Source organism: Neltuma alba, unplaced genomic scaffold, assembly GCF_004799145.2.
Source record: "Neltuma alba isolate B1F8T4 unplaced genomic scaffold, ASM479914v2 tig00005084_pilon, whole genome shotgun sequence".
NCBI classification, from domain to species: Eukaryota; Viridiplantae; Streptophyta; class Magnoliopsida; order Fabales; family Fabaceae; genus Neltuma; species Neltuma alba.
The window spans coordinates 140748-156619 of record NW_021633971.1 but is presented as its reverse complement, the minus strand read 5'-3'; the positions used below and the strand labels follow the sequence as shown (position 1 = coordinate 156619).

Here is a 15872-nt window from a genome sequence, read left to right as displayed (position 1 = left end):
TCCTCTCTCTATAAATCTATACTCTGCTTCACCTCTGGTTGGAACCTACAACACCATACACCTTGAGGGCGGCGCTTCTTCCCTCCCTCTCTTCTCTTCTGCCTGCGGTCTCCGCTGTCTGCGCCACTCATCTCACACCTTCTCCTCTCAACCTTCCCGTTCTGGCTTTCCCTCGTCGTCCTTGTGAATAAGCATTCCTGTTTGGGCTCCAAGCGCGGACGGTATCCGGATCCTTATTCTACCAGCAGAACCAGATCTGTTGCTTGTCAACTGAAGAAAACCATTTATATGCATATATAATCCCACTGCCACGGTTATAAATCCGTCTCAGTGGTCAAACTCCCGGCCTTTCTCAGATTTACCTCGTTCGGCGACTTGCGTATTCAATACCCTTTAAAACACTGATATTTACTTGGTTTGAACAGAGAGCTAAGTTTTCCCGAATATAAAGTCGGCACCTAATAATCAATAGAAGGAATTTCCTGGATTTTATCGAACGATGTCCAGTTCCCTTTCCTTCATACAACTTCCGACTGGCTCTTCTTGTGCTCTTCCCCGCATCAACAACCCTCAACTCAATGTACGCCCTTCAAATAAAGTCGGTGGCAGAGTCACGCGATGCTCGGCTGCGAGGAAATCATCATGCTTGATGGAGAAGAACATTTTGGGAAGCCGATTGCGTCCGTGCAGGGCGCCGGGATCGGAAAAACTACACGTTTGGAAATCAGATGGTCCTGGACGGTCGCCTAAGCTGAGGGTGGTTGTTCGATCGGCATTCTCGGCGGTGCCGGAGAAGCCGCTCGGCCTCTATGATCCGGCTTTGGATAAGGACTCTTGTGGGGTTGGATTCGTCGCGGAATTATCGGGCGAGAGCAGTCGCAAAACGGTGAGTGTGGAGAATTGTTGTGAGTGAGGAGTAATATTAACTGAGACTAATGGGTAGTATGATGATTTGTTGTCAGGTGACTGATGCTCTGGAGATGTTGGTGCGCATGTCACACAGAGGTGCCTGTGGGTGTGAAACCAACACTGGAGATGGAGCCGGCATTCTCGTGGCTCTTCCTCACGAGTTTTATAGGCAGGCATGTCTTTTAACTTCTTTTGTGCCCCTCATGTCTGAGATTCATTGCGAATAGGGCTCATGACCACCTGAAACCACCTTGATTCTTTTTTTTCCTTTTTTTTTTTCAGTTGGTTGTTTTTTTTTTTAAAAGTAAGTTGGTCGTATTTTCGAATGCTATTTATCTTATTTTTTATGTTCTTATTAATCGTTTTATTTAATGCCATTTTTGGGATTATTATTACTATTATTACTATTACTGCTATTATTATTATTGGTTAAGTTATTATTATTTTTGTTGTTGTCGTTTGTTCGATCCTCTAAAGCTGAAGTTTGGATCTATAGTTTTTTTAAGTTGAAAATATATAAAAATAAAAGATCTTGAACAAATATTGAAACCTTGTAACGATCGAGGCGTTTCTAAAATTTCATCGTTACATTTTGTCTATTTCGTGTCAGTTTTACTCTTGAATCTCTAGGACTCTTACGCTAATTATTACTATCCTTCTTGTTATTATTATTAAAAGAAAGTGTAAAAACTGTTTTGTCCTTGCCGTTGTTCCTGTTTCTTCTCCTTTTTTCGTTCACAAGTTCTTTTTAATAACTTGAGACACCCCATATCAGCATCTTGACAGATTGGAAGGAAACAAACACGAAAGATACGTAAATGCGTTCGTAAAGTTTTTATTTTTTTAATCCACTGATCAAATGTTTTAACTGGCTGGGTCAAACAGCTTTTACGCATAAGTTTTAATTTTAATCTAGTGGAATTGGCATCTGTTTCTCAGCTTGTTGTCTGCCAAGTGTGCTGACAGTGTTAGGGGATTTGGCATTTTTCTGCAGGTTGCTAGGGATGTGGGATTTGAGCTTCCACCACCTGGACAATACGCTGTTGGCATGTTTTTCTTGCCCACGTCAGAAAGTCGTAGGGAAGAAAGCAAAAAAATATTTAAAGAGGTAACTCTGATAATATTGTTCGTTTTCTCTTGCTAATACAACAAAGGTTCCTAAAATTATGCTTTCATCATTCTTATATTGGCACCTCTACTTAAAGAGGTTGACCACTGCTTCCGACTTCAACTTGGCCTGTCAAACTGCACCAAAGACCACTCTTTCACTGATAGTTCTTTCTTTAATTTTCTCCAGCTTTCTGTTATGTGGCCAAAAATTTTGTTTTGTTTTTTTTATCCCGGCATTACATTCTAATGATCTTGCTGAAGTTGTGCATGGCTTCATGCTTTTGCAAACGAACCTAGCAAGGAATATCTTTTATTACTGTTTTGTTCCCTTGCTCTAAGCTTTTTTTTTTTTTTTAAAAAAAAAAAATGTAATAATATAATGACATTCCTTTGTAAATGTTCTTTGATTGTGTTTAAAGGCTGCCGAATCTCTTGGACACTCGGTTCTCGGTTGGCGTTCTGTGCCTACTGATAACTCAGGATTGGGTAAATCTGCCCTACAGACAGAACCGGTCATTGAGCAAGTGTTCCTTTCACACAGTCCTCGATCAAAACTTGATCTGGAAAGACAGGTATCTGGATTGTATTTTACGAGCTATAGACTCCTAGGTTGTGTTGCACTGAAGCACATGAAATAATGGAACTAGAAAGTCTTGCTTATTGCTAAACGGTAGAATATGAATAAAACCTGGGAAATCTTGTGATAGCTGAATTTTTTTCTCGAGGAATTTTCTCATGCTTGCATATTATTGACTTCATTGTTGCAGATGTACATATTAAGAAAGGTCTCTATGGCAGCTGTTGAATCTGCATTAAAACTCCAACTTGATGGCATTAAAGATTTCTATATCTGTTCACTTTCATCAAGGTGCGCTCTCAAAAGGAAAATGACATTTGTTTGAGAACTGAATTATGGTTGGTGCCTGGATGAAAAATCATTTGCCAGTATCATGTGATTATCCAATTTTGCAGGACTATTGTTTACAAGGGTCAGTTGACTCCTGCACAATTGAAGGATTACTATTTTGCAGACCTTGGTGATGAAAGGTTTACGAGCTACATGGCCCTGGTAAATATTTTAACCATTAACTTATCTTCTTTCTCCACTAACTCTATACTCCAACAAACAGCATGGGAACAACCAGTAACTGAAGAGATGCAAGGTTGAGGAATGACTTCTGAGGCATTGAGGTTTGAATGATCTCTTAAGTTCTTCCACTCCCTTGATTACTGTTTGAATTTGGATGCTGGATTGGATGCAATGGGTGAGTTGGTAAGAAAGTTCATTATCAAGATAATCAATTTCTGCCCATGCTTTCTGTGGTTACATGGTCTGAAGGACAATTTCATTCAAGTGATGAAGGGAAAATCGTTTTGGTGAAAATTGAACCAATATCAGAGATCTCTACTGGCACTTCAGCATATCCTTGTGTTGAAGTGCTTCAGGCATTATCTTTTTAAGCATTGGTTTACATTAAGCGATAAGAGTTGATCATATGGACTGACAATTTAGTGTTATAAACATTCATGCAGATACACTCACGATTTTCTACCAACACATTTCCAAGCTGGGATCGTGCTCAGCCTATGCGTGTATTGGGCCACAATGGAGAAATCAACACACTCAGAGGCAATGTTAACTGGTATGCCTTGAATGTGCGATGTTAAACAAGTTTTTACTTTTGCTTAACACGTATAAGAATGAACAATAAATTGCAGTGCCAATTATAAGTGGATGTATAACAGTACAAGCATGTAATATACTGACGCCTGATGTGAGTTAATTAAAAATGGATGTAAAAGCATGGAGTGTAGTACTGGGTGCCACTGATTGCATTTTGACTGAACTAGGATCCATCGCCTAATGCTTTGCATTTTGAAGGATAAAGGCACGTGAGGGTCTACTCAAGTGCAAGGAACTTGGTTTGCCAGAGAGTGAGTTGAGGAACCTTTTGCCCATTGTGGATGCAAATTCATCAGATTCAGGTGAATTTTAATCATTTTCTCGTTTCCTCTCTGCTATATAGAACGTGTCAATATATTGAATTTGTGGGCAGAATTTCATCTGCCAGCTTTTTTATAGTTGTATGAAAGCCAAAAAGTAATTGATTTTCTGCCTTCTCTTGCATTCTAACTGTTAATTATATGTATATTTTTACTCCAGGAGCATTTGATGGTGTTCTTGAATTTTTGGTTCAATCTGGAAGAAGTCTTCCTGAAGCTGTCATGATGATGATTCCTGAAGCATGGCAAAATGACAAGAACATGGACCCTCAGCGTAAAGCGTTTTATGAGTACTTCTCAGCTCTCATGGAGCCATGGGATGGGCCTGCTCTTATCTCATGTAACTTCACTAGAACTTCTAAGAATCATCTTCGCTCTTTTCCCTGCATAAAATGTATTATTGGTAGTGGTTGTATGCGCCTTTTTTTTTAAAAAAAATAAAAAATAATCCAACATCATTGCAGTTACCGATGGCCACTATCTTGGAGCTACTTTGGATAGGAATGGGTTGCGACCTGGCCGTTTCTATGTCACCCATAGTGGAAGAGTCATAATGGCAAGTGAAGTTGGTGTTGTAGACATTCCTCCTGAGGATGTGTGTAGGAAAGGACGACTTAACCCTGGCATGATGCTTCTGGTCGACTTTGAAAAGCGTGTTGTTGTAAATGATGATTCCTTGAAGGAACAATATTCAATGGCAAGGCCGTATGGAGAGTGGCTCAAGAGGCAGAAGATTGAACTCAAAGACATAGTTGACTCTGTACACGAGTCCCAAAGAGCAGCACCAGCCATAGCAGGAGTGGTGCTAGTAAGTACAAGATCAATACCAATGTGAAATACAGATGAATTTCTTTTGGCTATGCCTTACCGTTGCATCTTCTGTTAATTACAGGCATCTGATGATGATGCAAACATGGAAAATATCGGTATTCATGGTTTATTAGCTCCGTTAAAAGCATTTGGGTGAGTGATGTTTCTTATGAGTATGCTCTTCAATTTAAGCATGTTACTTACAAAGAAACTGTTTCTTATATTCTGCTCCATTCATGCAGTTATACAATTGAATCCTTGGAAATGTTATTGCTTCCCATGGCAAAAGATGGTGTTGAAGCTCTTGGATCGATGGGAAATGATACTCCATTAGCTGTCATGTCTAATAGAGAGAAGCTGACCTTTGAATACTTCAAGCAATTGTTTGCCCAAGTGACAAACCCACCGATTGATCCTATCCGTGAGAAAGTAGTCACTTCCATGGAATGTATGATTGGTCCAGAAGGTGATCTGACAGAAACTTCAGAGGAACAATGCCACCGTCTTTCACTAAAAGGCCCCCTTCTATCCATTGAAGAAATGGAAGCCATAAAAAAGATGAATTATAGGGGCTGGCAGAGCAAAGTTATAGACATAACTTACTCTAAGGACCGTGGTAATAGAGGATTGCAGGAAGCCTTGGACAGAATTTGTGAAGAGGCACATGATGCGATTACTAAAGGATATACAACACTTGTGCTGTCTGATAGAGGTATTATACTATTATGTTATGTTATATTTGTACCGCATAAAGGCACAATCTATATTGCACGTCCATATAATTTAATGTTGTCATTTATTCTGCAGCATTCTCAAGGAACCATGTCGCTGTGAGCTCTCTTCTGGCTGTTGGTGCTGTCCATCAATACCTAGTTAAAACACTTGAACGCACTAGGGTTGCTTTAATAGTTGAATCTGCCGAGCCACGTGAAGTACATCATTTCTGTGCCCTTGTTGGCTTTGGTGCTGATGCTATTTGCCCATACTTGGCCTTGGAGGCTATCTGGCGGCTACAAGTTGATGGAAAGATCCCACCAAAAGCAAGTGGTGAATTCCACTCAAAAGATGAATTGGTCAAGAAGTATTTCAAAGCAAGTAACTATGGAATGATGAAGGTTCTTGCCAAGATGGGAATATCTACTTTGGCCTCTTACAAAGGCGCTCAGATCTTTGAAGCTCTGGGTCTTTCATCAGAAGTAATTGAAAAATGCTTTGCTGGCACTCCTAGTCGTGTTGAGGGTGCTACATTTGAGATGCTTGCTCGAGATGCACTTCAACTGCACGAGTTGGCATTCCCTTCTCGTGTTTTCTCTCCAGGAAGTGCAGAAGCTCTTGCACTGCCAAATCCTGGGAATTATCATTGGAGAAAAGGTGGTGAACTTCACCTAAATGATCCACTTGCTATTGCGAAACTTCAAGAGGCTGCCAGAACCAACAGCAAAGATGCATATAAACAGTATTCTAAGCTAATTCATGAACTAAATAAGGCTTGTAATTTGCGTGGTCTGCTAAAATTCAAAGAGTCAGCCGTGAAGATTCCCCTTGATGAAGTGGAGCCAGCTAGTGAGATAGTTAAACGATTTTGCACTGGTGCCATGAGTTATGGGTCAATATCATTGGAGGCCCACACAACACTGGCAATGGCTATGAATTCGATTGGAGGAAAATCCAACACAGGTTTGTTAAACCTCTAAATCTGATGTTATATTTTTCACTCCTTTTAGAAGGGGAAATGGAATTCCTATGAAGACGAACTATCTTTAACTGCTAAATATGTTGATGGGACATACTCTCTTTCATTATTTTTGCTTGAAGATGTCTTTAGGCTTATTTTTTCAATCTCACTTCTACTTCTTTTTCTTCTTCTTGAGATAAAGAATTTTTAATTTCTCTATATTTTGAATTATTTTAAATATTTAATTCTTGCAAATGTTGCCACAGGTGAGGGAGGTGAGCAACCATCTCGCATGGAGCCTCTTCCTGATGGCTCAATGAATCCAAAACGGAGTGCCATTAAGCAAGTTGCCAGTGGAAGATTTGGAGTGACAAGTTACTACCTTACAAATGCTGATGAATTGCAAATAAAGATGGCCCAGGTAATTATCAAAGTTTACACATGGGAACTGAGGTACTTGGTCTATTTTTATGTATTGTAAATGTCTATACACTGGTCTCTTGCCTCCATATTCCTGTTCAGGATTTGTGTATTAGTATATTAATGACAGATGACGCTCTATGCCATGCGTCTTCAATTCATACTTAAATTTCTCCTTCGTTAGGTAACACTTGAATGAATGCTTTTACATTTTGCACAGGGAGCAAAGCCAGGCGAAGGAGGTGAACTTCCAGGCCACAAAGTTGTAGGAGAGATTGCTGTCACCAGGAACTCAACTGCTGGGGTAGGACTCATCAGTCCTCCTCCCCATCATGATATTTACTCCATTGAAGACCTTGCACAGTTGATTCATGATCTGAAGGTCTGCCCATTAGTAGTTCTACCTCTCTTCCAATTTTTTTGCTTGGAATATTCCTCAGTGAAGCTTTCTACTTACTTTAACCTCTCTTTGTTGATCTGTAGAATGCCAACCCAGCTGCCAGAATCAGCGTGAAGTTAGTATCTGAAGTTGGAGTAGGCATTGTTGCTAGTGGAGTTGTTAAAGGGCACGCCGATCATGTTTTGATCTCAGGTCATGATGGGGGTACAGGAGCATCTAGATGGACTGGCATAAAAAATGCTGGTCTTCCTTGGGAGCTTGGCTTGGCTGAGACCCACCAAACTTTGGTTGCAAATGACTTGCGTGGTCGCACAGTTCTCCAGACGGATGGACAGCTCAAAACTGGTAGAGATGTTGCCATAGCTGCATTGCTTGGTGCTGAAGAGTTTGGTTTCAGCACAGCTCCACTGATTACTCTTGGGTGCATCATGATGCGAAAGTGCCACAAGAACACTTGTCCTGTTGGCATTGCCACTCAAGATCCAGTGCTTAGAGAGAAGTTTGCAGGAGAATCTGAGCATGTTGTCAACTTTTTCTTCATGGTGGCAGAAGAGATGAGAGAAATTATGTCTCAGCTTGGATTTCGTACTGTAAATGAGATGGTCGGCCGTTCAGATATGCTTGAGGTCGACAAAGACGTAACTAAAAGCAATGATAAGATGGAGAACATTGATCTCTCACTGTTGCTTAGACCTGCAGCTGAATTACGTCCAGAAGCTGCTCAATACTGTGTGCAAAAACAAGATCACAGTTTGGACATGGCCTTGGACAATAAGCTTATCAGTCTGTCTAGTGCTGCTTTGGAAAAGGCTCTTCCAGTGTACATTGAAACTCCAATCTGCAATGTAAATCGTGCTGTGGGAACCATGCTTAGCCATGAGGTAACTAAGCGGTACTGCTTGGCTGGTCTTCCAACTGATACCATTCATATTAAATTTTCTGGAAGTGCGGGCCAGAGTTTTGGTGCATTTCTTTGTCCTGGCATCACTTTGGAACTTGAAGGGGATAGCAATGACTATATTGGCAAAGGATTATCTGGTGGTAAGATTGTAGTATACCCTCCCAAGGGAAGCAACTTTGATCCTAAGGAAAATATTGTAATTGGCAATGTGGCATTATATGGTGCAACAAAGGGTGAGGCTTATTTTAATGGGATGGCAGCAGAAAGATTTTGTGTACGTAATTCTGGGGCCAAGGCTGTTGTGGAAGGTGTTGGTGATCATGGATGTGAATACATGACTGGTGGAACTGTTGTTGTGCTTGGGAAAACTGGTAGAAATTTCGCAGCTGGTATGAGTGGTGGTATTGCTTATGTGCTAGATGCTGATGAAAAATTCCGCTCTAGATGCAACCTTGAGCTTGTTGATCTCGACAAGGTTGAAGAAGAGGAGGATATTATGACTCTCAGAATGATGATACAGCAACATCAACGCCACACAAATAGTAAACTTGCCAAAGAAATGCTTGACAATTTTGAGCACCTTGTCCCTAAATTTATCAAGGTGTTCCCCAAGGAGTATAAACGCGTACTTGCAAATATGAAGGCTGAGGCAGCCTCTAAAGAGACAGTAGAGGCTGTTGCTAAAGATGCAGAAGATGAAGATGAAGCACAACCGGTGGAAAAAGATGCCTTTGAAGAACTTAAAAAACTGGCTGCTGCATCTCTGAATGAAAAACCAAGCCAGGTGATTTAAACATTAGCTATTTCGCTCCATTCCGTACTCTACACAAGTTTTATAAATATTAAGTATTCTGTGCTAACAAGAGTCCTTCAAAGATTGATGCATAGCCTGTAGTTGTTGCTTACATATCAAGTGACTGACTTGAAAGATCATTATTCTGTAGTAGTACATTTTTAGTTGGCTGATGTCTTGGAAAATTTCCGCAGGCTGAACAGGCTAAAACATCCAAGAGACCTCATCACGTTGCTAATGCTGTCAAACATAGAGGTTTTGTTGCCTATGAGCGTGAGGGTGTTCAGTACCGTGACCCTAATATTCGAATGAATGATTGGAAAGAGGTCATGGAGGAGGGGAAGCCTGGCCCACTTTTGAAGACACAATCAGCTCGTTGCATGGATTGTGGTACTCCTTTTTGTCATCAGGTGTGCCTCGCCTCTTCTCTGTAAATTTTCATTTAAAACACTATTTGGAGGCATGGGTAAACTAAAAGCAAATGTATTTGCGTGAAATTGCAGGAAAATTCTGGATGCCCCCTTGGAAATAAAATACCCGAATTTAATGAGTTAGTATACCAAAATAGGTGGCGTGAAGCATTAGATCGCCTTCTTGAGACAAACAACTTTCCAGAGTTTACTGGTCGGGTGTGTCCGGCACCTTGTGAAGGTTCCTGTGTCTTGGGCATCATTGAGAATCCTGTATCTATAAAAAGTATTGAATGTGCCATAATAGACAAAGCTTTTGAGGAGGGTTGGATGGTGCCACGACCTCCACTTAAGAGAACTGGGTAAGCTGTTTTCTTAAGTGCACTTTGAAAATATTTTTTGCAAGTTCCTAGTGCTTTTTTTAGTTATGACCATAATGATGCTCGTCATTTTCTAAGTGTGCTGCAAATTGCAATTATTGATGAGCTCAATGACATTGTTGATGTAGGAAAAGAGTTGCTGTTGTTGGAAGTGGACCGGCAGGCTTGGCCACAGCTGATCAACTAAATAAAATGGGTCATACGGTAACTGTATATGAGAGAGCTGATAGGATTGGAGGGCTTATGATGTATGGGGTGCCGAACATGAAAGCTGACAAAGTGGATGTTGTTCAACGCCGGGTCAACCTTATGGCCGCAGAAGGAGTCAACTTTGTGGTGAATGCCAATGTTGGGGTTGATCCTTTGTTCTCTCTTGATCGGCTTCGAGAAGAAAATGATGCTATTGTCTTAACTGTAGGAGCTACAAAGCCAAGGTGACATCCAATACAGGGGCTCATATTATTTTCCATGAAGTAATGGTTTTTTTTAACCAGTTGGAAATTGTTTATCGAAAATTGGTGTTATATGTTACTCAGGGATCTTCCAGTACCAGGACGGGATCTTTCAGGAATTCATTTTGCCATGGAATTTCTTCATGCAAACACGAAAAGCTTGCTAGATAGTAATCTTGAGGATGGCAGTTATATTTCTGCCAAGGGTAAGAAGGTTGTTGTCATCGGTGGGGGTGACACTGGCACAGATTGCATTGGGACATCCATTCGTCATGGGTGTAGTAGTGTTGTGAATTTAGAGCTGCTTCCTCAGCCACCACAAACTAGGGCCCCAGGCAACCCTTGGCCACAGGTTAGATCCATTTCTTCTCAAGTCTTAGTTTTTTTTCACTTCTTTTCAGCCTAATTAGTGAACGATTGGCCTTTTCGCGTGCCAGTACTAGAGACTTTCATTTACTTGAATGGCCAATGATGCTCTCGAGACTATTTCACCTTATTATTGACTGACTTCCTTAACATTCCGATTGGCTTGAGATTAGTGAACATTGCCAGTAATTGCAACTGTTTTCCTGTAACTAGTTTGGCATTTTGCATCTGAAGCGGAATGGCATGTGTATTTAGTTTAACCAACGGGTGTTTCTGGAATGCAGTGGCCTCGCATATTCCGTGTAGACTATGGGCACCAGGAAGCTGCAGCTAAATTTGGAAAGGATCCAAGATCTTATGAAGTTCTAACCAAGCGTTTCGTGGGGGATGAGAATGGGATCGTGAAAGGACTTGAAGTGGTCCGGGTATGCTGGGAGAAGGATGAAACTGGCAAGTTTCAATTTAAGGAAATTGAGGGTTCTGAGGAGATTATCGAGGCCAACTTGGTTTTGTTAGCCATGGGATTCCTTGGCCCCGAGTCTGTAAGTATTTATCACATATTCTCATGCTATAAAAAATGCAGATTTTATGTACGCTTCAAGGCCCCTGACGCCACTAATCTTGGTGCTCTGCTTTTTCCAGACAATTGCTGATAAATTGGCGTTGGAGAAAGACAATAGGTCAAACTTCAAGGCAGATTATGGCCGCTTCTCAACCAGCGCCAAAGGGGTCTTTGCTGCTGGGGATTGTCGTCGTGGCCAGTCCCTTGTGGTGTGGGCAATCTCAGAGGGACGACAAGCTGCTACTCAAGTTGATAAGTACCTCTTCGAAGAAGAGAGAGAACACAACATGGATGAGAACCAGGAGGAACTTATTAAGAGGCAGGAAGACCTTACTAAGAAGCACCAAGACAAGCACACAGTAATGACATGAAAGGTTCACATGATTTTTCATCTCGTATAATACCAAAAGGAATTGCACAGTATAATCAGTATATTTCCAAGGGATCTCCCGAGATTGGATATGGATTTTGATTGGCTTTCCATAGGCATTCTTTGTTGGTACGCCAGAAAGACCAGAATAATACGATATTTGTCTTTGGTGTTAGTGGTTTTTTGGGGTATATAATTTCCGCATATTGAATCTGTGTTTATAACTTAAATGCAGGCTTTTTGTCGGAAAGGTTAGTTATTTTGGCAGTTTATGTAATGTACAGTTTGCTTTTTAATTATTTAAGGGTATGGCATTGCTTATATTAGTGAATAGGTTCGATGGCTCTTAATCCGCAATTTCATTCTCCATTAAGCAAAACGCAACAAGTAATTCGGCTATTTGTATCCTGGAGTTTTCAGCTAAAAGAAAATCCAGAAATTGAGAGCCAAAATGATAAAAGGCAGAATTTGATTGCATAGGTACAAGGCATCGCATGAATGTTTTTTGCCCGCTCTCCTTGCAGGAATTCTCCGGGTAAATCATTTTAGTGCTCACACACTTTAAAACACTATTTGGATAAAAACTAAATCGTGATCTAAATTGTGATTCTAAAATGTGAAAAACATGTGAGAAGTATTTTGTTTCAATTTATGTAAAAATTATTTTTAAAAAGTGCTTTTTAAATAAACCAAACACCTCTGAACTCTTTCGTAGAGATTAATATATGGATTCTACACACTCATTATGCTTTGTGTTGGCAAGAAGTATTCAAATTTTAAATTTTACAATGCTGTGGCTGTTTTTACCAGTCTTCTACAATTTCCCCCCCTCTTTTTGAATGTTATCTTTTACGTCTTTGTCTGAATGCATAAATCCAAAATGTTTCTATCCAGACTCAACCGTTTAAGTGTTTTGATATTTCTTTAAAAAAAAATTATAGATTAAAAATTGTAAATTAACCATTCAAATCAAATTTCGAATAGTTAACTTTTGATCATAGCCACATGATAAAAATGACATTTCTTTTAATGACGATGAAAGACCCTGAATTTTGAAAATCCAAAAAAGACCATGTTTTTTCATGAATTAAAATTTTCCTGAGATAAATTTTCCCAGCATTATTTTTCAATATTTTCAACGTAAAAGATCAGTGTTGATGGAGACCCATGCATCTGCTCCCCCGACAATCTCTCCGGAGGAGATGGCCGTGGTGGAGGTGAGAAAGGTAGGCATTCCACGACTGCAGAGTTTATATGAATTACGATGCACACAAATCATTCAGCTCATCCAACTTCACATATATATTCATTGTTAATTGGGTAAAAATAACAAGCATTTGTCTTTTGCTTAGCAGTTGTGATCGGGAATTCAAATGATTCCCAACAAAAATGTTTTTTAATGGATCGATGACATAAGAGGATAAGACACACGGCCTAAGCATAAAGTTTAGAACCACATACACATGATGATAGTGGCAAATCAAAAGAAAACCCAAATTAAAGTCAGTACTCAGCTATTCTCCACCCCACAACATGAATATTCGCTTCCTCCTCTTCTTCTACATTCTTCCTCCAGCAAGCATAGAAACTTGCTTAGACGCCGTTTGCCAGAACGGCAACCTAATAATCCGATTCCCGTTTCGAATCCGACAGAGTCAGCAGCAGCCAAAGTCATGTGGTTATCCAGGTTTTGATGTGTCCTGCAGTAAGCAAGGCCAGACACTGCTGAAACTCCCTTACTCTGGAGGAGAATTCAGCATCCAAGCAATAGACTATGCCGCGCAAGAACTGTGGATCAATGATCCCAAACACTGCCTCCCTAAACGCATTCTCGCCCTCAACCTCACCGGATCCCAGTTTAGCGGCGTTTATTCTCAAGATTTCTCATTCTTCAACTGTTCCTCCCAATATCTCAAGTATCGGTACACCCCAATAGCTTGTATTAGCGATTCCAACTACACTGTTTTTGCCACATCTTCCAGATCGGCCTTCAGGCACCTGTTAGCGGTCTGCAGTTTCATTACTACAGTTAAGGTTCCGGTTCAGCGGCCGTTTCACAAGCATGAATTGTCGTCAGACCTGAGCGACGACCTCCGGCTGTCGTGGGAGTCGCCGCCGTGTGGGAGGTGCGAGTCTCGCGGTGGACGGTGCGGATTCAAGACTAATTCCACGGCTGACATTGCTTGTTCCTACTTTCCTTCCAAAGGTACGTGATACCCATGCCCCACATATCCAAACGCACTTCCTTCTGATTATTCTATTCTATTGTTCCTCTCTCGTTAGTGTCGAGACTTTTATAACATTAGGTTGACGCTGCCTTGGCTTTGTTTTATTTGATACGAGTAACAAAAATGATGGACAGTTGAACCAACACAACACATCTTTAAATATTGAAGTAAATGAAGAGGAGAGAAGGTGGGAGAAGCTAGCATGATAGGGGCCGCTAATTAATTACCATGGCTTCGTAAACAATATTAACCGGATAGTGGTGAGCAGGCATGGCAGGGACGTTCCACTTCTGTTTTGTAATATTCTCCTGTCGGTGTCTTCTCTGAGGCCTCCAATAATATCAATTATCCTCCATTATCTATTGCCAGCAAAAGTCTTTTGCTTTTTATTCTAAGCTGAAACCAATCAGTAATTACCGTGATCAAGTGTTTGTGTTAGGCCGCTGATGAAGACCTTTATATTTAAAATTTATGTAACTTATGTCTTGGACCGACTAAGTGCAATTAGCCAATTTAATAAGTCTGCGAGTCCCACTTGCAACATGAAGGTGAAAGCCAAATTTCATTGACACCTCTTAGTTGTCTTATAGTGAGTCGGGGAGGAAAGTTGAAAACTTTTCGGGTAATCCCTCTTAAATCCTCCAAAATTCCTACTCGGAAGAGAAACCTTTTTGCTGCCCAGAAGGGGAGAAGTTTACCAATTTATCACATAACTATTAATTTCCTGTTATCGCGTCTTGCTTCCCTTTTCAATTACTTTCCTTTCCTGTTCAGCTCTCAGGCATTCTTAATTAAAGACGAATCATTGATTAAATTAACGATATAATTTGAAATATACTACCTCTTATCTTAATTATAAGACATCGTTTGTAGTCTAGAAATAAGATTTTATAATTAGGATCGAAGGTAATATATAATTTATTTTCCAGAGTATATTTGCATGTTGGTGGCAGACTAAAAGAAATTGAAAATATCTTTAAAAAAAGATCAAGATCCTTGTCAATATAAAAGATAAAATATCTTATAATTATCCGGATCTCAGTTAAAGAACAGATTTGTAAGAAGTCGTACCATTTCAGTTTTTAAAAATGATTGATTTTGGTGGCAAAAAAGCAGTAGTTTTAGCACCAATGTGATGAACTGTTGATGGCTAGTAGCATGATTCAGTAACGTTGCACTCAAATATTAGACGGCGGCAGGTATTTCAAGGGCAGCACGTTATGCCATAAGCATAGGCATAGGTTTGCCGGTGATGTTGGGACTCGTCGGGATACTGTATCACATGGGCCGCAGGTGCAGTAGGGCCCAGACACTTGTTGGGCCGCAACCACAGCTGGCAACTGTTTCGGGCCTTGATGGGCCGACAATAGAGTCGTACCCAAAGCAGGTGGTGGGAGAGGCGGATGAAGGGACGTGCCCAATATGCTTGGGTGAGTACAGGCCCAATGAGACGCTCAAGACCATTCCCGCATGCCTCCACTCTTTCCATTGTCAATGCATCGATGAATGGCTTCCCTTGAACGCCTCCTGCCCTCTGTGCAGGACTTCTCCCCCCATCTCTCTCACTTGACCTCTATGCTGTCTATTTTTAACGTTATATAAGCACAGATTTTTGTAATTTAACAAAAATCATCTGAATGCCTCAAAACTATGATTTCTTGTATTATTTTTTTCCATAGCGTTTCTGACCTATCAAATGTGAAGCCTTGTGAATTTGTGTAGCATGCATTATCCCGCCTCCGTTGGTTGTCTTCTCTTGATGATTTTTAAGCCCCAGAAATATAAATGTAATCCTCGTTATTCCACTCAATCATAAATTATACTACCTCCATCGTTAACATAAAATTCCATTGATGAATTTGAAAAAAATTAGGGAAGAGAAAAAAATTATTTAATTATATCACATGCTACATGATTTCTTGAAAGATTTACGTGTGTCATTAAATTATATATTAATCTAAAATTAAACAAATTAATTTGAAAATGCTTTAAAATAATTTATTTAGTTTTTTAAATATTTTTAAATTAATCAACTAAATAGTATTTTTGAGAACTTGATTGATTGTCAATCTAGCCTACAGT

The 15872-nt window shown here is 40.2% G+C and overlaps 2 protein-coding genes across 5 annotated transcripts; both read left to right on the top strand.

The window, feature by feature from the left end:
* Window positions 1-60: 60 nt before the first annotated feature.
* On the top strand, window positions 61-11895 carry LOC114746698 (glutamate synthase [NADH], amyloplastic). Of its 4 annotated transcripts, XM_028934963.1 has the most exons (22): window positions 61-886; window positions 963-1082; window positions 1904-2017; window positions 2439-2591; window positions 2787-2887; window positions 2992-3088; window positions 3553-3662; window positions 3902-4005; window positions 4184-4363; window positions 4488-4831; window positions 4916-4986; window positions 5076-5545; window positions 5641-6510; window positions 6775-6929; window positions 7149-7310; window positions 7412-9013; window positions 9217-9432; window positions 9526-9794; window positions 9941-10246; window positions 10349-10616; window positions 10915-11172; window positions 11273-11895. In XM_028934963.1, exons 1-22 carry the CDS (start codon window positions 500-502, stop codon window positions 11561-11563), a joined length of 6648 nt encoding a protein of 2215 aa, XP_028790796.1. In that variant the 5' UTR covers window positions 61-499; the 3' UTR covers window positions 11564-11895. The 4 variants fall into 4 exon arrangements, with proteins under 4 accessions (XP_028790796.1, XP_028790797.1, XP_028790798.1 ...); XM_028934964.1 differs by lacking the exons at window positions 61-886; window positions 963-1082; window positions 1904-2017; ... (1 more) ...; window positions 2787-2887; window positions 2992-3088 and adding an exon at window positions 3152-3284; XM_028934965.1 differs by lacking the exons at window positions 61-886; window positions 963-1082; window positions 1904-2017; ... (1 more) ...; window positions 2787-2887; window positions 2992-3088 and adding an exon at window positions 3154-3292.
* A 951-nt stretch (window positions 11896-12846) lies between these two features.
* Window positions 12847-15514, top strand: LOC114746652 (putative RING-H2 finger protein ATL21A). The gene is made up of 2 exons (XM_028934881.1): window positions 12847-13768; window positions 14990-15514. Exons 1-2 carry the CDS (start codon window positions 13096-13098, stop codon window positions 15358-15360), a joined length of 1044 nt encoding a protein of 347 aa, XP_028790714.1. The 5' UTR covers window positions 12847-13095; the 3' UTR covers window positions 15361-15514.
* The last annotated feature ends 358 nt before the right edge of the window (window positions 15515-15872 follow it).